The sequence below is a fragment of the Lithobates pipiens genome, unplaced genomic scaffold (assembly GCF_037356315.1).
Source record: "Lithobates pipiens isolate NorthernLeopardFrog02 unplaced genomic scaffold, aLitPip1_a1.2 Scaffold_23, whole genome shotgun sequence".
In the NCBI taxonomy this organism is placed as follows: domain Eukaryota; kingdom Metazoa; phylum Chordata; class Amphibia; order Anura; family Ranidae; genus Lithobates; species Lithobates pipiens.
Window position 1 is genome coordinate 26,608,812 of NW_027507785.1, and position 23,347 is coordinate 26,632,158.

Below are 23,347 nucleotides of genomic sequence, written 5' to 3' on the forward strand. Positions count from 1 at the left end.
CCATCACATCACAGCCCCCCTTTACATCAGAAGCCCCCCCTTCTTATCAGAGGTTGCCCGTCACATCACAACCCCTCTTCACATCAGAAGCCCCCCTTCTCATCAGAGGTTGCCCATCACATCACAGCCCCCCTTTACATCAGAAGCCCCCCCTTCTTATCAGAGGTTGCCCGTCACATCACAACCCCTCTTCACATCAGAAGCCCCCCTTCTCATCAGAGGTTGCCCATCACATCACAGCCCCCCTTTACATCAGAAGCCCCCCCTTCTTATCAGAGGTTGCCCGTCACATCACAACCCCTCTTCACATCAGAAGCCCCCCTTCTCATCAGAGGTTGCCCATCACATCACAGCCCCCCTTTACATCAGAAGCCCCCCCTTCTCATCAGAGGTTGCCCGTCACATCACAACCCCTCTTCACATCAGAAGCCCCTCTTCTCATCAGAGGTTGCCCATTACATCACAGTCCCCCTTCTCATCAGAGGTTCCCCATTACATTACAGCCCCCCTTCACATCAGAAGCCCCCCTTCTCATCAGAGGTTGCCCATCACATCACAGCCCCCTTTACATCAGAAGAAGTCACCCCTTCTCATCAGAGGTTGCCCGTCACATCACATCCCCTCTTCACATCAGAAGCCTCCCTTTCTCATCAGAGGTTGCCCATCACATCACAGTCCCCCTTCTCATCAGGTTCCCCCTCACATCACAGCCCCCCCTTTACATCAGAAGCCCCCCTTCTCATCAGAGGTTGCCCATCACATCACAGCCCCCCTTCACATCAGAAGCCCCCCTTCTCATCAGAGGTTGCCCATCACATCACAGCCCCCCTTCTCATCAGGTTCCCCCTCACATCACAGCCCCCCCTTTACATCAGAAGCCCCCCTTCTCATCAGAGGTTGCCCATCACATCACAGCCCCCCTTCACATCAGAAGCCCCCCTTCTCATCAGAGGTTGCCCATCACATCACATCCCCTCTTCACATCAGAAGCCTCCCTTTCTCATCAGAGGTTGCCCATCACATCACAGTCCCCCTTCTCATCAGGTTCCCCCTCACATCACAGCCCCCCTTTACATCAGAAGCCCCCCCTTCTCATCAGAGGTTGCCCATCACATCACAACACCTCTTCACATCAGAAGCCCCCCCTTCTCATCAGAGGTTGCCCATCACATCACAACCCCTCTTCACATCAGAAGCCCCCCCTTCTCATCAGAGGTTGCCCATCACATCACAGCCCCCCTTCACATGAGAAGCCCCCCCTTCTCATCAGAGGTTCCCCATCACATCACAACCCCTCTTCAAATCAGAAGCCCCCCCTTGAGTTGAGTTCCCCCTTCACATCAGAGGCCCCCTGATAATATTAGAGGCCTCCCATCATGTCAGGGGTCCCCCATCACATATTAGATCCCCCTTTATACATGAGCAAGGCTGCTGCTATAAATCACAGATACAGCCTGTCTGACAGACAGGGCCGTCTTTAAGGCAGGGTAAAAGTGGCAGCTGCCCTGGGCCCTGTCATTGTTGTGGGGCCCAAAGCAGCTGCCTCATACTTGCCAACTATCCCAGTTTAAATTCCCTCTTCCCTTGAAGTTTTAGTCCTGTGTTGTGTCCCGATATCTCAGCGTGAAGTGATGGTACTAATGCTGCCCAGCTCTGCCCTATTGTTATGCACAGATGACTCACCTGCAGACCAGTGGCGGCTGGTGAAGTTTTTGGATGGGGGGGCGCCAGACCCCGCCCATCATGACCCCGCCCACCATTTTGGCCCCTCCCACTTCTCATAAAACACGCCCCTTATGTAATCGGAAAAAAAAATTGACGTGGGTTCCCCCTCCCAGAGCATACCAGGCCCTTAGGTCTGGTATGGATTCCAAGGGGAACCCCCTACGCCGAAAAAACGGCGTGGGGGTCCCCCCCAGATCCACACCAGACCCTTATCCGAGCACGCTACCCGGCCGGCCAGGAAAGGGGGTGGGGACGAGCGGGCGCCCCCCCCCTCCTGAGCCGTACCAGGCCGCGTGCCCTCAACATGGGGGGGTGCCTTGGGGGAGGGGGGGCGTGCGGCCCCCCACCCCAAAGCACCTTGTCCCCATGTTGATGAGGACAAGGGCCTCTTCCCGACAACCCTGGCCGTTGGCTGTCGGGGTCTGCGGGCGGGGGGCTTATCGGAATCCGGGATCCCCCTTTAATAAGGGGGCCCCGGATACCGGCCCCCCCACCCTATGTGAATGAGTATGGGGTACAATGTACCCCTACCCATTCACCTGTGAAAAAAAGTACAAAAAAAAACACAACACAGGTTTAAAATATTTTATTGCACAGCTCCGGGGGTCTTCCGTCTTCGGGGGTCTTCTCGCCGGACTCCTCCGCTATCTTCTTGTAGCTCTTTTGCTAGCGGAGGAGTCCGGTCTTGTCCCCCTCTTCGGTTCTTCTGCCGGGCCACCGCGCCTTCTTATAGCTCTTTTAGAGGCGGTGGGCCGGTCTTCTGCTGCCGCCGCCGCCGCCGCCGCCCGTTCTTCTTCTTCTTCTTCTTCTTCTCCTTCTTCTCCAGGAGATGTTGCCTAGACGATCTCCCTGGCCGGAATGCCAGGGACGCGCTGCGCTGCTACTTATATAGGGACAATGGGGCGGTGTCACATGGGTTGATGTCACATGGGTTGGTCACATGGGTTGATGTCACATGGCGACTGTGACATCAACCCATGTGACCAACCCATGTGACATCAACCCATGTGACACCGCCCCATTGTCCCTATATAAGTAGCAGCGCAGCGCGTCCCTGGCATTCCGGCCAGGGAGATCGTCGAGGCAGCATCTCCTGGAGAAGAAGGAGAAGAAGAAGAAGAAGAACGGGCGGCGGCAGCGGCGGCGGCGGCAGCAGCAGCAGAAGACCGGGCCACCGCCTCTAAAAGAGCTATAAGAAGGCGCGGTGGCCCGGCAGAAGAACCGAAGAGGGGGACAAGACCCCCGAAGTCGGGAGAAGAGGCCGGCGGCGAGGAAGAAAGCCGGACTCCTCCGCTAGCAAAAGAGCTACAAGAAGATAGCGGAGGAGTCCGGCGAGAAGACCCCCGAAGACGGAAGACCCCCGGAGCTGTGCAATAAAATATTTTAACCCTGTGTTGTGTTTTTTTTTGTACTTTTTTTCACAGGTGAATGGGTAGGGGTACATTGTACCCCATACTCATTCACATAGGGTGGGGGGCCGGTATCCGGGGCCCCCTTATTAAAGGGGGCTCCCGGATTCCGATAAGCCCCCCGCCCGCAGACCCCGACAACCAACGGCCAGGGTTGTCGGGAAGAGGCCCTTGTCCTCATCAACATGGGGACAAGGTGCTTTGGGGTGGGGGGGCCGCACGCCCCCCTCCCCCAAGGCACCCCCCCATGTTGAGGGCACGCGGCCTGGTACGGCTCAGGAGGGGGGGGGGCGCCCGCTCGTCCCCACCCCCTTTCCTGGCCGGCCGGGTAGCGTGCTCGGATAAGGGTCTGGTGTGGATCTGGGGGGGACCCCCACGCCGTTTTTTCGGCGTAGGGGGTTCCCCTTGGAATCCATACCAGACCTAAGGGCCTGGTATGCTCTCGGAGGGGGAACCCACGTCAAATTTTTTTTCAGAAATTTGGCGTGGAGTTCCCCCTTCAGAGCTCATTCTCTGATTGGCCACGGCAAAAGTCGCCTGGCCTGGGGAAACCTTTCTGGCTGTGAAAGCTTTTTGCATTCATTCAGCTAAATGCACGAACATTCTCCACAAAGTCGAGGCTAGAAAGCCTTTATGCGGTGACTCACCTCTCACTGTCTGGCAGCTCCGCTCGGGCTAAGGAACGGAGCTGCCTACGTCACTTCCGGGTTTCGTGAAGCAGCCGAAAGCCGGAAGTGACTGCCTGTCTAAGAATGACAATGCTCCCGCCCGTAGAATCACAGTGATTTTATGGGCGGAAGCTAGTCGGCGTTCTGCAGTGCGCCGCAAGGCGGGTTTTTAACCTGCAAATGAAGCGCCATGGATGCAATCTTGTGATTGCATCGACGTGGCGCTTCTCATAGTGCACTGTGACCGGCGCCACAGTACACTATGTTAAATTGTTAAATTAAATTTTTATTTTTTTTTTTATTTTTTTTATGTCTTAAAGGGCCCGTTTTTTTTTTTTTTTTTTTTTACTTTTATTTTTTTTTTTTTTTTTAACTTTTTTTTTTTTTTTACACCTAGGGAGAGGGGGGGCGGCGCCCGGGCGCCCCCTATGGGCGGGCCGCCACTGCTGCAGACCCTGTGTTTACATGTAAATAACCGGCAATCATATGTAAATAACTGGAGAATTCATATGTAAATAGCGGCGGGATTCATATGTAAATAGCTGAGGGCGGCGGCATTCACATTTATATCATGCCCCTCTGCAGTGAAGAGATGATGTGCTGTAAGCTCTAGCAACCAATCAGTGAGCACTATTGATGTACAGTAATCTCTAGCAACAAAAGCGGAATTTCCATCAGAAAAATCTTGGATGGTTTTTCTGACGGAATTCTGCTCAAGCTTGGCTTGCATACACACGGTCACACAAAAGTTCGCTGAACTTTCGACCGTCAAGAACGCGGTTAACGTAAAACACTACAACGAGCCGAGAAAATGAAGTTCAATGCTCCCAAGCATGCGTCAAATTGTTTCCGAGCATGCGCTGGAATTTTGCGCGTCGGAATTGCTACAGATGATCGGAATTTCCGATCGAAACTTTTTCCGACTGAAAAATAGAGAACCTGCTCTCAATCTTTTGCTGGTGGGAATTCGGCCAGCAAAAGTCCAATGGAGCGTACACATGGTCGCATTTTCCGACCAGAAGCTCTCATCGGTCTTTTTGCTGGTGTGTATGGGGCATAAGAATACTCAGGCCGCGTACACACGCGGGGACTGTTCGCCCAACTTTGTCCGTCCAACAGTTTCAGCAAACAGTCCGCTCAAAATTAGCATGGACGGACATGCCCACACACGACGAACGAACAGTTTGCTGAAACCGTGCGCGATGACGTGAACAGCACGTACGACGGGACGAAAAATACGACGTCCTATACACTGCATTATAGCTTTCGGCGTGTAAATCCTTTCTGAGCATGCGCGCAACTTTGTTTGACGAACAAGCCTACACACGAGCGGGCTGTTCGCTGAAACAAGGTTTCAGCGGACAGTTTTTCGGAATTTCCGAAAAACCTTGTCCGTCCAACTGTCCGCTGAAACTGTCCGCTGAAAGCCCACACACGAGCGGACTGTCCGCCCAAACACTGTTCAGCGGACAAAGTTGGGCGAACAGTCCGCCCGTGTGTACGCGGCCTCAGAGTGTGTCCTTGTAGAACAGCAACCTGCATTTAACTACATTCCAGGATGAGATCCCAGAGGGAGGATGTTTACGGTAAATATTGATTTACTTTTCTGTTCTTTGGCATTCAATAATGTGTGTGGGACTAAAATAGCAGCAAGGAATGACTTTTTTAAAGATAATTTTAAATTGCTGTGTCATCGCAAAACTGCGGCATTGCCGAGGGTCTAGAATTTCCTGAACGGGTTTATTTTTACAGCATTTCAACGCTAGTTTTTTTTAAATTTTAAACCATTGCAATTTAAAGCCAGTGCCATGCGCCCAGACACTGCATGAAATGGATCACAATAGTATATAAAAGCTGCACCAAGGTTACAGCACCTTGAAAAAGTATTCATACCCCTTGAGATTTTCCACATTTTGTCATGTTACAACCAAAAACGTCAATGTATTTTTTGGGGATTTTATGTGATAGACCAACACAAAGTGGCACATAATTGTGAAGTGGAAGGAAAAAAAACAAATGGTTTTTGAAATTTTTTACAAATGAATATTTGTATTCAGCCCCCTTTACTCTGATACCCCTAACTAAAATGTAGTGGAACCAACTGCATTCAGAATTCACCTAATTTAGTATATAGAGTCCACCTCTGTGTAATAAAATCGCAGCTGTTCTGTGAAGCCCTCAGGTTTGTTAGAGAACCTTGGTGAACAAACAGGATCATGAAGGCCAAGGATCACACCAGACAGGTCAGGGATAATGTTGTGGAGAAGTATAAAGCAGGGTTAGGTTATAAAAAAAATATCCCAAGCTTTGAACATCTCAGTGAGCTCTGTTCAATCCATCATCCAAAAAGTATGGCACAACTGCAAACCTACCAAGACATGACCGTCCACCTAAACTGACCAGCCGGGGAAGGAGAGCATTCATCAGAGAAGCAGCCAAGAGGCCCATGATAACTCTGGAGGAGCTGCAGAGATCCACAGCTCAGGTGGGAGAATCTGTCCACAGGACAACTATTAGTCGTGCACTCCACAAATCTGCCCTTTATGGAAGAGTGACAAGAAGAAAGATATTGGTGAAAGAAAATCATAGGAAGTCCTGTTTGCAGTTTGTGAGAAGCCATGTGGAGGACACGTCAAACGTGGAAGGTGCTCTGGTCAGATGGGACCACAATTGAACTTTTTGGCCTAAAAGCAAAACACTATGTGTGGCGGAAAACTAACACTGCGCATCACCCTGAACACACCATCCCCACTGTGAAACATGGTGGTGGCAGCATCATGTTGTGGGGATGATTTTCTTAAGCAGGGTTCAGGGAAGCTGGTCAGAGTTGATGGGAAGATGGATGGAGCCAAATACAGGTTCCCCTTCCAGCAGGACAACGACCCTAAACATACAGCCAGAGCTACAATGGAATGGTTTAGATCAAAGCATATTCATGTGTTAGAATGGCCCAGTCACAGTCCAGACCTAAATCCAATTGAGAATCTGTGGCGAGACTTGAAAACTGGTGTTCACAGACACTCTCCATCCAATCTGACAGAGCTTGAGATATTTTGCAAATAAGGAATGGGCAAAAATGTCCCTCTCTAGATGTGCAAAGCTGGTAGAGACATCCCCAAAAAGACTTGCAGCTGTAATTGCAGTGAAAGGGGGTTCTACAAAGTATTGTATCCACAATGGCTCAAAAGTGATATGGTCCAGAAATATTTAAACAGAAAAAAGGTGGATGAAGCACCTGGACCAGATGGCATCCACCCATGCATCCTAAAATAATTGAGCATTGTCTTTTCAAAGCCTTTGTTTCTAATTTTTATGGACTCGTTAATGACTGGAATGGTACCACTGAATTGGCGTAGGACCAATGTGGTGCCCATATTTTAAAAAGGGACCAAAGTCTTTACCAAGTAACTATAGACCTGTTAGTTTAACTTTTATAGTTGGGACGATACTGGAGACAGGGCCGTTGCTACCACTAGGCAAATTAGGCACCCGCCTAGGGCGCACTGCTACCTAGAGCGCCCGCCTACTGTTGTTCCTACTCTCTTCTCTCTGCAGCAAGCAACTAAGTCTCAGCATCAGCAGGCAGCCGCCACTCCATTCACACATAGTGTCAGAGGCGGCAGAGGACTGTGTCTGTGTCCCGACTCCAGAATGAGTGGAAGCAAGAAAACATTCATTGATGGGCTCTGGTGAGGCTGCATTTGATGGGCGCTGGTGGGGCTGCATTTGATGGGCGCTGGTGGGGTAGCATTTGATGGGCGCTGGTGGGGCAGCGTTTGATGGGCGCTGGTGAGGCTGCATTTGATGGGCGCTCCATTAAAAAGGTGGGGTATATATGGGCAAGGCAAAGCAGTGGCGTGAGGGGTGGCCCGGGGGGGGGGGGGGGGGGGGCGCAAAATGAGGTTTCGCCTAGGGTGTCAAAAATCCTTGCACCAGCCCTGACTGGAGAGATTAATAAAAGACCACATAGACAAGTTCTTGCAGGAAAAAAATATTTTAAGCAACAGACAGCATGGATTCATGAAAGACAGAAGTTGTCAGACAAACCTGATTTCTTTTTATGAGGAGGTAAGTAAAACCTTGGACAGAGGGGTGGCGGTGGACGTGGTATACTTGGATTTTGCAAAAGCGTTTGACACAGTTCCCAAAAACACATGTGTAAGGTAAAATCTACAGGCTTGGAAAGATCAGTGAGGGGGGATTATGGTGTGGGGTTGTTTTTCAGGGGTTGGCTTTGGCCCCTTAGTGCCAGTGAAGGGAACTCTTAAAGTGGTTGTAAACCCTCGTGGTTTTTCACCTTAATGCATTCTATGTATTAAGGTGAAAAATCTTCTGTAGTGCAGCTGTCCTCCAGAGCCCCCCATTACCTGAACGCGATCTTTCCAGCGACGAGAACGAGCCCAAGAGCTCCAGCCGCTGTCTCAGGTCCTCATTGGACAGATTGATAGCAGCAGGAGCTATTGGCTCCTGCTGCTGTCAATCAAATCCAGTGACACGGGGGCGGGCCGAGATGCACCAATGAACACAGCAGCAGGACTCGGAAGCACGCCCGCATGAGTGCCCCCATGGAAAGCGGGTCACTCGATGCAGGGAGGAGCCAGCAGCATCGCTGGGGGACCCCCAGGAGAGGAGGATCAGGGCCACTCTGTGCAAAACCCTTGCACAGAGGAGGTAAGTATAACATGTTTGTTATCTAAGAAGGGAGAACACAGGAAGCGCCACCTAAGTGCATTATTACAAGCAAATTTTAACGGAAAAGTTGCTGTAAACACTCACAAGAGGAAGTAAAAACATAGGCTCATCTGTAATCTGATGTTGTAGTGGGGCTCCAGGTGTCCAAGAAAGAATCCAATGGGCTGCACTGTGGCCTGGAGAGTCAGCAACACATCCTGTGGCCACCAGGAAGGCGTCCGGAACCAGCATGGAACGCACGAAAATTACGTCACAAGCAGCTGGGCTACTTCCGGGATCCCTGCTACAGTTCAATGGGATAGGCAGACAGGCTACGTGCTCAGAGCTCAGCTCCTTCTACAGGTGGTGGCAGCATCATGCTGTGGGGATGTTTTTTCAGCAGTCGGGACTGGGAAACTGGTCAGAGTTGAGGGAAAGATGGATGGTGCTAAATACAGGGATATTCTTGAGGAAAACCTGGACCACTCTGTGTGTGATTTGAGGCTAGGACGGAGGTTCACCTTCCAGCAGGACAATGACCCCAAACACACCGCTAAAGCAACACTTGAGTGGTTTAAGAGGAAACATGTAAATGTGTTGGAATGGCCTAGTCTAAGCCCAGACCTCAATCCGATAGAAAATCTGTGGTCAGACTTAAAGATTGCTGTTCACAAGCGCAAACCATCCAATTTGAAGGAGCTGGAGCAGTTTTGCAAGGAGGAAATGGGCAAAAATCCCAGTGGTAAGATGTGGCAACTCATAGAGACTTATCCAAAGTGACTTGGAGCTGTGATAACCGCAAAAGGTGGCTCTACAAGGTATTGACTTTAGGGAGGTGAATATTATTATTATGAACATTGACTTTTTCTGTTATTGTGTCCTATTTGTTATTTGCTTCACAATAAAAAAACCTTCAAAGTTGTTGGCATGTTCTGTAAATTAAATTATGCAAATCCTCAAACAATCCATGTTAATTCCAAGGAGGCAACAAAACGAGAAAAATGCCAAGGGGAGAAGGGGGGGGGGGGGGAATACTTTTGCAAGATCACCAGACAAAAAAAAGAGAGAGAGAGAAATGGTTTCATGTTTCTTGAATTGTAGTGAGTGTTCTCTCCTCTCAACATTCCCTGCACCTATTTTCCTGTACAGGTTTATTTATTGCTGACTTTTAGCCACAAATGTCCAGAGGTGAACAAGTAGAAAGAAACAAAAAAAAAAAGCTATGACAAATAATGAATTCTGAGGCCTGGTGCTGCCCATTCTAACCCTGCTGCCCTTGGCACTAGCCCACGACTTCAGTTATGGTACATAATACAGCCATGGCGGGGTACCCTGAGCTCCCACAGGTGCAATGCAGCAGAAGTATAGTACCCTGTTTCCCCGAAAATAAGACCTAGCGAGATTGTCAGTGATGGCTGCAATATAAGCCCTAGCCCCCAAATAAGCCCTAGTTAAAGTCCTTGTAGGTCTTATTTTCAGGATGGGGCTTATTTTCGGGGGAAACAGGGTAGGGCTTATTTGGGGGGTAGGGCTTATATTGCAGCCATCACCGACAATCACGCTAGGTCTTATTTTCGGGGAAACAGGGTAGGTGTAAAAATAGAAGAGAATCCATCTTATTCCGATCGGACTCCAATAAACGTGGGAATAATGTTGATTTCCATTAATGTCCATTGACTTTGTGTTGTCAGTTTCAGACACTCAGTGCTCTGCCTGCGGGACAGCAGCTCCCAGCCTCTGATGATGAAGCTGCAGTACCTATTTGCTTTTCTTGAACACAGTCAGGTAAGTGTTTTTTTTTTTTTTTTTGTTTCAGTTTTTTTTAACCACTACAATACCGGGCACTTTCACCCCCTTCCTTCCCAGCCCAATTTTCAGCTTTCAGCGCTCTAGCGCTTTCAGTGACAATTGCGCGGTCATGCTACACTGTACCCAAATGAAATTGTTATAATTTTGTTCGCACAAATAGAGCTTTATTTTGGTGGTATTTATTCACGACTCCGTTTTTTTTTTTTGCGATATAAGCGCAAAAAAAGCGGAAATTTGGAAAAAAAACTATATTTTCTTTTTTCTATTTGAAAAGAAATCCAATAAAATCAAATTTTGTCATAAATTTAAGCCAAAATGTATTCTGCTACATGTTTTTGGTAAAAAAAATTCCGTTAAGTGTATAATAATTGGTTTGTGTGATCACGGACATATGTACGCAAATGATCATGTACATATGTGTGCAGGTGATCACGTACATATGTGTGCAGATAATCATTGGGACATGTGATTTTAGTGGGACATATGTGGGGGACAAGTTTTTATTATTAGGGACATGTGTTTTTATTATTTGGGGACATGTATGTTTTGGGGACATGTGTGTTTTGGGGACATATGTGGGGACTGTGTTTGTACTGTGTGGTGTGTTGTGTGTTTACACTACACTGATGATCAGTGAGTAAAAAGCTGTAAAAAGCAGCCCATACTCACTGATCATCAGCCGGCTGCAGCGTTCTGCTCTCCTCTCCTCAGCGGTGACTTCCGTGTGAGGAGAGGAGAGCCGATTGCCTAGCAACCGGCTGTTTGTTTACATCACATGACGGCCGTGATTGGACACGGCCGTCATGTGATCAGGAGGGCCAATCACAGAGCCCTCCTGCCGATCTGAGATGTGCCGTGTCCGGGTGACACGAGCACATCGGGATGGCGCCGCTGCGCGGGCACGCGCGCGCGCGATCCCGCTACTCCTGAAGGACGTTCCTGAACGTCCTATCAGGAGTAGACGGCTCCCACCCGGCCGTATATATGCATTGGCCGGGTGGGAAGTGGTTAAAGCCCAAGTGAAGTCACAGAATTAGATTTTCAGTCAAATAAACATTGTATCCACAACCTCCATTTTCTCAGACTTACCTTTTGCTTTCCTTTCACAGCAGTTGGACAGTATGCCTAAATATGATGAGGCACCAGGGTCAGACCACCCTGCCCCGGTGTACAATATACTATAACAGACCTGGACAGACATGCCCCTTTCATCACTCATCTATGCCAGCATAGAGCACTGGAGGGGGGAGCAAGTTTTCACTAAATTGATTGTAAAGCTTTGTTTTCTTTTTTATTTCTTAACCACTTCAGCCCTGGAAGGATTTACCCACTTAATGACCAGGCCATTTTTTGCGACACGGCACTGCATTGCTTTAACTGACAATTTTGGGGACGTGCGATGCCGTACACAAATAAAAGTGATGCCCTTTTTTTCCCCTGTTTTCTTTTGGTGGTATTTGATCACCTCTGCAGGTTTTATTTTTTGCTCTATACACAAAAAAAATAAAATGTTTTACTTTTTACATAAATACATATCTCCAAAAAAAAGTCAAAAAAAATGTTTTCAGCAGTTTAGACCAATATGTATTCTGCTACATATTTTTGGTAAAAAAATAAAATAAATCCCAATAAGCGTATATTGATTGATTTGCACAAAAGTTATTACGTCTACAAAATAGGGGAAAGATTTAGGGACTTTTTATTTTTTTTTATTGTTTTTACCAGTAATGGCGGCAATCTGCAATTTTTAGCTGGACTGCGACATTGCGGCGGACAAATCTGACCCTAAGTGACACTTTTTGGTGACCAGTGACACCAATACAGTAAGCAGTGCTATAAAAATGCACTGATCACTGTTTAAATACACTGGCAGGGAAGGGCTTCACACTAGGGGGCGATCAAGGGGTTAAGTGTTCCCTAGGGAGGTGATTTTTTACTGTGGGGGGAGTGGACTAACGGGGAGTAGAGAAAGATCTCTGTTCTGGATCAGCAGATCTCTCTCGCCTCCGCTGTCAGAACGGGGATATGCTTTGTTTACATTGGTAGATCCTTGTTCTACCTCTGGGAGGAGTGATCGCCAGTGGCCGGTGGACATCAAGTCCGCCGGACCCGCGCTCGCTCCCCCCTCGAGCAGTCGGCGTGCCGCCGCCGGCATACACGTGCCCAGACAATCACATGTACGGACCAATGTACGGTTCACACAGCTGAGCCGGCCTTGCCACAGTATATCTGTGGTGGGTGGTCAGCAAGTGTTTAAAATACCAAACATGTTGAGAGAGAGAGAAAAACGCTGCTAAATGCAGTATGTAAAAGTGGCAAAAATTATGTATTAAATGTCGGTTAATAGCTTTTAAGTTTCCAGTGTTGAGAAGAGGTTTTCAAACGTCATGTGTACATGAAGCCTAAGCCCTTGAATGAATGAATGAATGAAATACTTGTATAGCGCACAATGCGAACTGAATCGCCTCTAGGCGCTTGTACACATGGTCTGAGATTCCGACTACCAAATCCGACGGATTAATTCCGGAAGAGGTCCAGAAGTGATGTTGCATACACACGGTTGGACTAAGTTGTCAGAAAATCCGATTGTACATAACGTGATGGGGTTATTTCGTTAGACAGGACTACGTTCAGGATAGTAGCCAATAGCTTTGGTCTAGGAATTTGATCTGAGCATGCGTGGCACTTTGTCCGTCGGAGTAGGCTACACATGATCGGAGTATATCCGATTGGAGCATTTTGTCGGAAAATTTTACTGCCAAGTTGGAAAACTTGGTCCGTCGTATTTTCCGATGGAAACAGTCCGATGGAGACCACACACAGTCGGAATATCCGACAAAACGGACCGATAGGACACATTCCGTCGGAATCTCCGACCGTGTGTACAAGGGCTAACAGTCCATGTTAAAAACAAAAGGGTTTAGTTTGCACACATTTGCAAATATATATGCGTAAGCTGCAGCGGCCACGTCACGGCACCCCAGTGTGCTGCAGCCCTAACTCTATAATTTTGAGAAATATATTGGCAACATGCGCAGACGAAACTTCTTGTTTTTAACGTGAACTGTTTAGGGTCAGTTTGGTTTGTTGCAGTTTGAGTCCTAACCTGGTCTGTAACAAGGAATAAAGATATTTAAAGGTAGATGTCCATCTGGGCCTAAAGAGTTCCCATGAGCTTGTGGAAGAGGTATAAAGAATTTTAACTTGTGGAAGAAAGTGAACAGATACTACTAGATATTGTTTTTTGGTATCCTTTACCCCAACTATCATTCTTTTGGCGACTGAATTAATACATTTGTGCAAAAGAAGGTTGAAGGCCTTGACGCCTCTCAGTACTGGAAGGTTCAAGGACTGTCCGAGTGCAGCTACTGGTAAGATCACCTGTAGGGAAAGCAGGAGAGCCTGTTAATATCCAAAATGTTGGACAATTTTAATATGTTTTATTTTATTATTATGTGAAAATATTGTAAGTGAAATTATTGATTCAGTTTTTGTTCCACAGCGTCCTGCAGTCTCACCGGAAAGTTTTTTGGCTTCTTCTTGGCCTCCTTGGTTTACTCCCGGCATTCAGCAAGACTGCTCAGAATATCTGAAATATCTCCTAGATCGGTAAGCAGAAGCACAACTTCATTTTACCACAAAAATAATACCTCTGGTTCGCTTTTAAAAGGGGCATTTTCCGATTTTAACCCCACACCACCTTCTCCCTCTCTAGAGCAGTGGTTCTCAACCTTATTAGGTCCAGGGCCCGGTAAATTCTTCTGAAACCTTCTATGCCCCAACATTAAAAAAAATCAGTTCATACTCACAAAAAAATATGGGAATACAAAATATGTACTGAAATTCTAGAAGGCTTTGGATGGGGCTGGGTGTCACTCTGGGGGGAAGAAGGTTTTAGAGAGCGTTAGGAGACTCTGCAGCAGATATAGTGGCCTTTTTAGGTCATAAGGTCTCTAGAAGGAGCTGGAGGCAATTTTTGGAGGATGGGGCCTTGGAGGAAGCTGGAGATTTCTACATGAAGCTCGGCATTTTGTTGGAGCAATGTGGGAGGCTGGAGGGCAATGCAGGGGTTAGTGCTGCCAACAGTGTTCCAGAGTGCCCCCTATCGGGAGCTGGGGGCTCTTTGGAAAGCTGAGGGGTCACTATATGGGGCTGGAGGTGTTGTCAAAGGTTGGTAGGCATGAAGGGCTCCCAGCGTGGCTGTGGGCACTGTGAGGCCGCGTACACACGGGCGGACTGTTCGTCCAACTTTGTCCGCTGAACAGTGTTTGGGCGGACAGTCCGCTCGTGTGTGGGCTTTCAGCGGACAGTTTCAGCGGACAGTTGGACGGACAAGGTTTTTCGGAAATTCCGTAAAACTGTCCGCTGAAACCTTGTTTCAGCGAACAGTCCGCTCGTGTGTAGGCTTGTTCGTCAAACAAAGTTGCGCGCATGCTCAGAAAGGATTTTCACGCCAAAAGCTATAATGCAGTGTATAGGACGTCGTATTTTTCGTCCCGTCGTACGTGCCGTTCACGTCATCGCGCACGGTTTCAGCAAACTGTTCGTCCGTCGTGTGTGGCCATGTCCGTCCATGCTAAGTTTGAGCGGACTGTTTGCCGAAACTGTTGGACGGACAAAGTTGGGCGAACAGTCCGCGCGTGTGTACGCGGCCTGATAGTTTGCGTAGTGCCTATGGTAGCTGGGAGACACTATAGTAGGTTAGAGGATAACCAGCTAGCTGGAGGTCCTGGAGGAAGGAGACTGTGGATTTGCAGTGGGCTATGGCCCATTATTTGAGAACCACTGCTCTAGAGTATGTCTATTTTTTACTCTTTTGTGTAGTGAAAAGCAGGCTTGTAAAATTACCAGGCTTGTAAAGTCCTTGCAGGAGGTTCTTACTGATGTAGGCACATCACCATAACTATCTCATAAGAGCCTTTTTTCTACATAAATTTTGTGGGCAGGAAAGGAGAAAGGCAGAGTTCTGTAGTCCAGCGGCCTTACAACACTGATTGGAATTTAGGATCAGACAAGGCACCATTTTATCATGCCAAATAGAAATGTAAGAGCTCACTGACATTCTAGCACAGGGATATGCAATTAGCGGACCTCCAGCTGTTACAGAACTACAATTCCCATGAGGCAGAGCAAGACTCTGAGAACCACAAGCATGACACCCAGAGGCAGAGGCATGCTGGGACTTGTAGTTTTGCAACAGCTGGAGGTCCGCTAATTGCATATCCCTGTTCTAGCAGATCAACAGGTATTTTTTGGACCTACAGCATTTCTATGGGTAAAACATAGGGAAATGTGTATGTTTTGCAGAGATGTACTAAACATTAAGCATACACTTTAAAGTATTTTTTACCTTTGTTAACATTTCTTTGTGACACCCAAGTGTGATTTTTATTTTATTGAAGATATTTTTTTATTTTTGAGACTTTTATCTCTAATTTGCTGTTCTCCTTAAAGGCTTCATGAAGAAGAGAAAACTGGAAAGAGAATTTCCCAAACCTTGGCCCAAACTAGCAGTAGTTTACAATCGAAAAAGACCCTCTTGGGCAACAGGACATTAATAGAGCAGATGTTCGGTGGAAGAATTGTTACCAAAATTCGATGCCTGAAATGCCAATGTGTGTCGGCAAGGGAAGAAGCTTTTACTGACTTATCTTTGGCTTTTCCTCCAAGTGACTGCAACAAAAAAAAGCTTCCTCAAGCTCCTAATTCTTCCTCTCCACCAGAAGGAGAGGTAGGACCATATGATGCTCACACAAAACCCAAAGCTCATCCCTTACAAACCACGGACTGTCTAGATGATGTCAGGTGGCAACAGAAAATTGAGGAAAATCAAGGTAAAGTGAGCCCAGCTGAAGCCTTGAAAATTCATGGAAAAGATTCCACTAAGGACAAAGATGAAAATAATTGTATGGTGGTTGGCATTCGGAATTTGAGCACTGCCAACTCCTTTGAAAAAGCGGGTGCCAAGAAATGTTCCCTTGCCCTTTCTGATCTGATCAACCATTTCTTATGCCCAGAGATGTTGACCGCAGACAATAAATATCGATGTGAAACTTGTCTGTCCTTACAAGATGCAGAGAAAATTGTGGAGCTTTCCACTGGTCCACGATACCTTATTTTGACTTTGCTTAGGTTTTCATTTGATTTGAAGGCCATGAAGAGGAGAAAAATCTTGGACAATGTATCCATTCCAATGATTCTCAAGTTACCTATCCATGTGCCTTCTTCCCCTCAGCCAGAGAATGCATCTATAGAAAGGGGCAGTAGATATGCCTCTATGAAGGTACACCAGTCTGCAACCTATGACTTGTGTACCGTAATTGTACATTCTGGACTGTCTTCCGAAAGCGGTCACTATTATTGTTATTCTAGAGAGTGCATGGACACTGTGAGCCACAAACCACCCAGTGCTGATATGAAAAGGTCTCCTCCTGACAAACATCTGGACATGGAAATCCAGTGGTACCTCTTCAATGACACCAGAGTGACCTTTTCATCCTTTGAATCTGTCAGCAACATAACATCCTTTTTTCCCAAGGATACAGCTTATGTGCTCTTCTACAGGCACCGGCCATATGGCCTTCCCGAGGCAACACAAGACTTAGAAGCAGCCAAGCCACATGGTGATACCTCTCTGAACAAGGAGCTAATGGAAGCAATTACTAAAGATAACATCAAGTATCTGCAGGTGAGCTGCAGTCTTTTTTTCAGCATATCCACTTCAGTCCCAGAGCCATTTTGTAAAGATTTTGCACACATGTTAACCACTTCAATACAGGGCACTTATACACCTTCCTGCCCAGACCAATTTTGAGCTTTCTGCGCTGTCACACTTTGAATGACAATTACACTGTACCCAAACTAAATTTTTATCATTTTGTTCCCACAAATAGAGCTTTCTTTTGGTGGTATTTGATCGCCTCTGGGATTTTTATTTTCTGCTAAACAAATAAAAAAAGACCGAAAATCTTGAAAAAAAAAAACATGTTTTTTTTTGCTTCAGTTACAAAACTTTGTAAATAAGTAAGTTTTCTCCTTCACTGATGGGCACTGATGGGGCTGCAGTGACGGGCACTGATAAGGCGGCACTGATGGGCACCGATGAGGTGGCACCAATGAAGTGGCACTGATAGGCGGCACTGATATGTGACACAGATAGACACTGATAGGTGGCACAAATGGGCACTGATAGGTGGCACGAATTGTCATGGATAGGTGACACAGATTGGCATGGATGGGCGGCATGGATAGGTGGCACAAATGGTCATGGATAGGTGGCACGATGGGCATGGATAGGCAGCACGATGGGCATGGATAGGCGGCACGGATGGGTGGCACGGATGGGCATGGATAGGTGGCACGGATGGGTACTAATAGGCGGCTAGGATGGGCACTGATAGGCGGCATGGATGGGCACTGATAGGCGGCATTGTAATTTAAAGTTTTGTAGGGATGGATGCCAATCAGTGCCAAACAATAATGCATGCCAATTAGTGATGCCCATTGTGGGCACTGATTGGAATCCATTATGGGCACTGATTGGCATTCATTATGGGCACTGGCTGGCATCCCTGGTGGTCTAGGGGGCATACCTGGTGCTGGGCATCTCCTGGTGGTCTGGTGGCGTCCCTGGTGGTCCAGTGTGGGCATCCTCGGGGGGGCTGTGCTGATAATCGATCAGCACAGACCCCCACTGTCAGAGGAGCAGCCGATCGGCTCTCCTCTACTCGTGTCTGACAGACGCGAGTGAGGAAAAGCCGATCACCGGCTCTTCCTATTTACACTGTGATCAGCTGTGATTGGACACGGCTGATCACGTGGTAAAGAGTCTCTGTCGGAGACTCTTTACCGAGATCGTAGTTGCGGGGTGTCAGACTGACAACAACGATCGCCGTGATTTGTCTCCCCCCCTCCCATGACTCATTCCATACCTCCCTGTCCCACCCCCCCCCCCCCCCCCCGGACCCCCCTGGTTCACAAACCTGTAGAAATTCTAACCCTAGAGAAAACGGAGACGGGGCTACGCCCACAGGGTCAGGAACGCCACCGCTTTCTTCACTCAGACAAGCCATACCCCTCCTCGGAGGGGATAGTCTCAGACGTAGATGGAACCCATGTTTAGGGGACCGTCCAGGCCGACCTCATGGTGAAATCATGGAGATGATAGATCCGCCTGAGGCGGTATAGATGAATAACCATCTGTTTAACTGCCATTGTACTGTTATTTATATTACTGTTGTTTTGATCCCTGTGGACTGGTCTCCTTGTGCTAAATAAAAAATTTGAAAAAAAAATGCACATTCTGAAAGCAGAGACCCTGGAGAAAAAAAGAGTGGTATTTGCTATTTTTATGTTACATGACATTGGCACAACGGCTTATTAAACCCATATTTTTTGGTTAAAAAAATACACATTGTGCAAGTTAATTTTAGTGCACACAAACACAATATATTACTCTATTATTTGGTAAAAGACAAAAGATCAGGTTGTGCCAAGTAAATAGATACCCAACATGTAAAACCTTAAATCTTCATGCCACCGTGAAAATTGTGCATAGGCGACAATTTAACAGCCTCTACAGGTCATCATTTTAGATTTAAGCATGAATAATGGGGCCTTGTATTATTGCAGTTGTATGTTTTTGTACATAGGCGCCCCAGTGCATGTATTTATGTATGTATATTAAAAAACATATATATATTTATCACTTTAAATGTTTAAAACCTTTTTCTACAAAACTTTATTGCTGTCACGTAGCGGACCAATAGACCCCTATGTCATAGCGTGTAGGCTGTGACAGATTCTGTTGATGGATAGTCCCCTGATGTCTCCCCTACTCTCCACTGTAGCTAAAGGAGTAAAGATTGTGCTCCATTAGCTGCTCCCCTAGCCAGTGCTGCCAGAGAATGACAGCTCTGAACCAGGAAGTGATGTAATACTTGCTGTACCACCTGCTACTTGTAAGGGGGCTTCTGATTGTCAGACAGTTGGTGCCAAATCACTCAAGCTCCTGCCCTGCTTCTTCTAGAATAGGACTACAACCCACGGCTGGTAGTACTTAGCCTTCGCCATATTGTGCTCCTTTCCATAGGCCTTCCAACGGTATTCCCGGCCATTAGCCTTTATATTCACAAGAAAGCAATGTCTATATATAAGTTATATTTTCAACACGGTACTAATGCTCTTCAAAGAGGGCTGTGATACATAACATCACACAGACATACCAACAGATGTTTTCTGCATACATCGTCATACACATAAGTGGCCAAGTTGTAGTAGTCATTGTGAAAGCCACACACTGCACATCAATGATAGGCCATCTTCTCTTAGTATCTCTCTCTATCTCCTCTTTTTGGGAGCACCACAAGGACTCAACTTCCCATATACTATATCTTCTCTTCAAACAGAGATTTCACAAGGTGAAGCATCCTGCTCTGTCAGCCGAGAATAACAAGGTGTCTTCTACAGTATACCAGTCTCTCTTCTATGTTCCCCTCCATTAAGGGTACTCTTTTGCTTCCCTGGGTCATCAGTACTCAATCAGAGGGCTCTGACTTGCCTGTTTATGCATCCACCTCACATCTCCCTTCATGACGTTCCAGATACAGAACTGCTGCAGCTGCACCTCTGAATTCAGTACACTTCTCCCAGGTGTCATTAGAAGTCCGAGGGGCATCAGTACTCAGAGAACACTAGCCTGGCCTAGAAGGCCTTTTGCATCCCACTCGTAGTCCAGTTAGACCATATTTCCAGTCCACTTAGACCATGTTTCTTGAGACAGTACAACCACGGTTGGCTCTTCTACCTATTGGACTATCTCACTTGGGTCCCTCTGCCCTATGTTGGGCTTTTGCAGTAGCTGCTTACATCTGCAAGGCTGAGGGATGTTTGGTTCCTATGCCCCATCTGACTAGGACTTCCCTCCTCCTGCCATTTATATGGGTGCTCTCCATTTATTTTTTATTTTATTTAAACAGAATTAGGTTATGTTTCCTTTTGCAGTGCATATAATTCTTACCAGAGAACCTATTACAATAATAAGTGTGCTTTTGCCATGAGAATCAAAAACTATATGGATATTAGAAGGAAATTTTAACCGGCGGGACTGTTGATATCGAAAGGTGTTTTTAAAGTGTTCCAGAACTTGTTACAGAACTTTTGGATTTGTTTTCTTTTTCCTAGGAGCAAGAAAAGGAAGCAAGGAACACAGCAGCTTATATTTCCCCGCTACTGAAATCTCCTTTATGGTGGCAGGACTTCGACAAGGACAGCGATGATGACGGCTCGTCAGGAGGACTCGGCCCATCTGCTGGAGGGGCTTCTGGATCATTTCATGGTCTGGTGTTCTAGAAGATCCTCATGTGATGACCCCTCAGCATAATCATTGCGCATATTTATTTTTCCTTTGACTGGGGTATATAGACTGCAGATCATAGAAGGGTGGGTGCAGCTGATGGGACCATGATCCCTGATCAACACCATCAGGAACAAGCTGAGACCTAAATCAAAACTTTAGCTTTACACCCAAGAAAAGAAAAAAACACAACCGTCTACCATATGCATCCATTTACCATGTATTCATTTTTGAATTTCTTAACTACAATACTGGGAAAAAAAAAAAACATTAAAGGACTTCAATGTAAACTATCCAAAACCGAACCAGAATGACTGCAACAATAAAAATGCCCCCTTAAAAAGTATACTTTTATTTCACATAAAAAATTAAATCCCTATAACCAATAAAAAAAAAACGCCCTTATTGTTAGTCACAATATTCATATATTATTGTTATTTCAGAAACATTACCCCCATAATACACATCCAATGTACCCAGTAGAAGAAACTATCTATCATGATATGGTCTGACTGTTGAGATATAGTGCTAATTATCAACAACGTTTATAACTTACAAAAGATTTTGTTTAAAAAAGAATATTCATAAAATGGCAACATTTCCTTGAAATGCTTCAACTCAATTTTGCTCATCCCTTTTAGCCATACACACATCAATTAGATTCATTTTTTTTTGTCTTATATAAATGTTCAATTTAATCTGGGATTTTTTTTTATGAATATTGTTTCGATTGACCGCGCATCTTTTTGTTGGTTTCAGTCAGTTTAAATTTTAAAGTGAATAGTCAAGGAAAATGTTTAAATATTACCACTTTTACCATTTAATCAATTTTGCATTTAATTGAGAATATTTAAAAAAAAATCCCATTGAAAGGCCTGAAAATGTTTCAATCTGCTTAATGACTTTTTCTATTGTACCTGAAAAAAATATTTTAGAATTCAGTTTTAGATTTAATTGGAAGTAACCAATGAAAACATTAAATTTTTGTTTTTAAATCTTTGGTTTTTGAAATTACACAGATCTTTGGTTTTTGAAATTACCATCAAAAGGCCAAAACTTTTCCCATGGAATTTTATTAGTCTTAAAAGATCAGTTTTAGATTCAATCGAAAGTAAAAAAAACTCTAAATTGAAAGATACATTCATCAACCTTTTGTTTTTAAAAATCTCATGAAATGGCCTGGAAACTTTTCAGTCTGCCTAAAGAAATTTTTTATCAAAAATTAGTTTAAGTTTCATTTGGAAGCTACTAATGAAAACATTAAATTGAAACATTTCATAAATCTTTGTTTTTTGCTTAAATCCCATTAAAGGGTCTGGAAATGTTTCAATCTGTTTAATGAACTTTTCTATCAGAACCAAGAAAATGTTTCAGATTCAATTGGAAGTAACCAATATAAACATACCATTTTTGTTTTTTTAAATCTTTGATGTTTAGAATTATGTAAATCTTTATTTTTTAAAATTACCATGAAAAGTCATAGAAACTTTTCAGTCTGCTTAATGGGATTTTGTTAGTTTAAAAAAATTAATTAAAATATCAGTTTTAGATTCAATTGAAAGTAAGTAAAACTTTAAATTTAAAAATACATTCATAAACTTTTTGTGTTTTAAAAGGCTCATCAAATGGCCTGGAAACTTTCCAGTCTGCCTAAAGAAATTTTGTATTAAGCCTGAGAACATTTTTCAAAAATCAGTTTAAGAATCAATTGGAAGCTACTAATGAAAACATTAAATTGAAACATTTCATAAATCTTTGTTTTTTGCTTAAATTCCATTAAAGGGTCTGGAAAATTTTCCAATCTGTCTAATGACTTTTTCTATCAGATCCAAGAAAATGATTCAGATTCAATTGGAAGGAACCAATGTAAACACACCATTTTTGTTTTTTTAAATATTTGATGTTTAAAATTACGTAAATCTTTGGTTTTTAAAATTACAATGAAAAGTCATAGAAACTTTTCAGTCTGCCTAATTTTTTTTATTAGGTCTAAAAAAAAAAAATGTAAAAGGTCAGTTTTAGATTCAATTGAAAGTAAAAAACAACTTTAGATTTAAAAATACACTCATAAAACTTTTGTTGTTAAACATCTCATCAAATGGCCTGGAAACTTTTCAGTCTGCCTACAGAAATTTTTATTAAACCTGACAACATTTTTAAGAAAATAGGTTTTAGATTTAATTGGAGGTTACTAATGAAAACATTAAATTAAACAATTTCATAAATCTTTTTTGTTTTTTTTTAAATCCCATTAAATGGCCTGGAAACTATTCAGTCTGTCTGTTTTAAATTATGTATTAGTCAAAATAAAATATATAATAATATATTTATATTATTTAACAAGACATGCGGCCATTCACTAAAATTAGAAGAAAAGTGGTTTAACCTTAAACTGCGTAGAGGGTTCTTTACTGTAAGAGTGGTTAGGATGTGGAATTCCCTTCCACAGGCGGTGGTCTCAGCGGGGAGCATTGATAATTTCAAAAAACTATTAGATAAGCACCTGAACGACCGCAACATACAGGGATATAAAATGTAATACTGACATATAATCACACACATAGGTTGGACTTGTGTCGTTTTTCAACCTCACCTACTATGTTACATAGTTACATAGTAGGCGAGGTTGAAAAAGTTACATATGTAACTATAATAATAATAAATAAATAAAAATAAAAAATGGCTTTAAAAATAGCTTTAAATGTGGGTCA

At 44.9% G+C, this 23,347-nt stretch overlaps 1 protein-coding gene across 1 annotated transcript in view; it reads left to right on the forward strand.

The window, feature by feature from the left end:
- Nucleotides 1-22,388, forward strand: part of USP35 (ubiquitin specific peptidase 35) — a 50,112-nt gene extending 27,724 nt beyond the window's left edge. Inside the window, exons 7-10 of the mRNA XM_077451377.1 lie at nucleotides 10,165-10,258; nucleotides 13,785-13,891; nucleotides 15,737-16,970; nucleotides 20,465-22,388. Of these exons, the coding sequence (XP_077307503.1) occupies nucleotides 10,165-10,258; nucleotides 13,785-13,891; nucleotides 15,737-16,970; nucleotides 20,465-20,632 (1,603 nt within the window). The 3' untranslated portion in view covers nucleotides 20,633-22,388. The remainder of the gene's footprint in view (nucleotides 1-10,164; nucleotides 10,259-13,784; nucleotides 13,892-15,736; nucleotides 16,971-20,464) is intronic.
- Nucleotides 22,389-23,347: the final 959 nt, after the last annotated feature.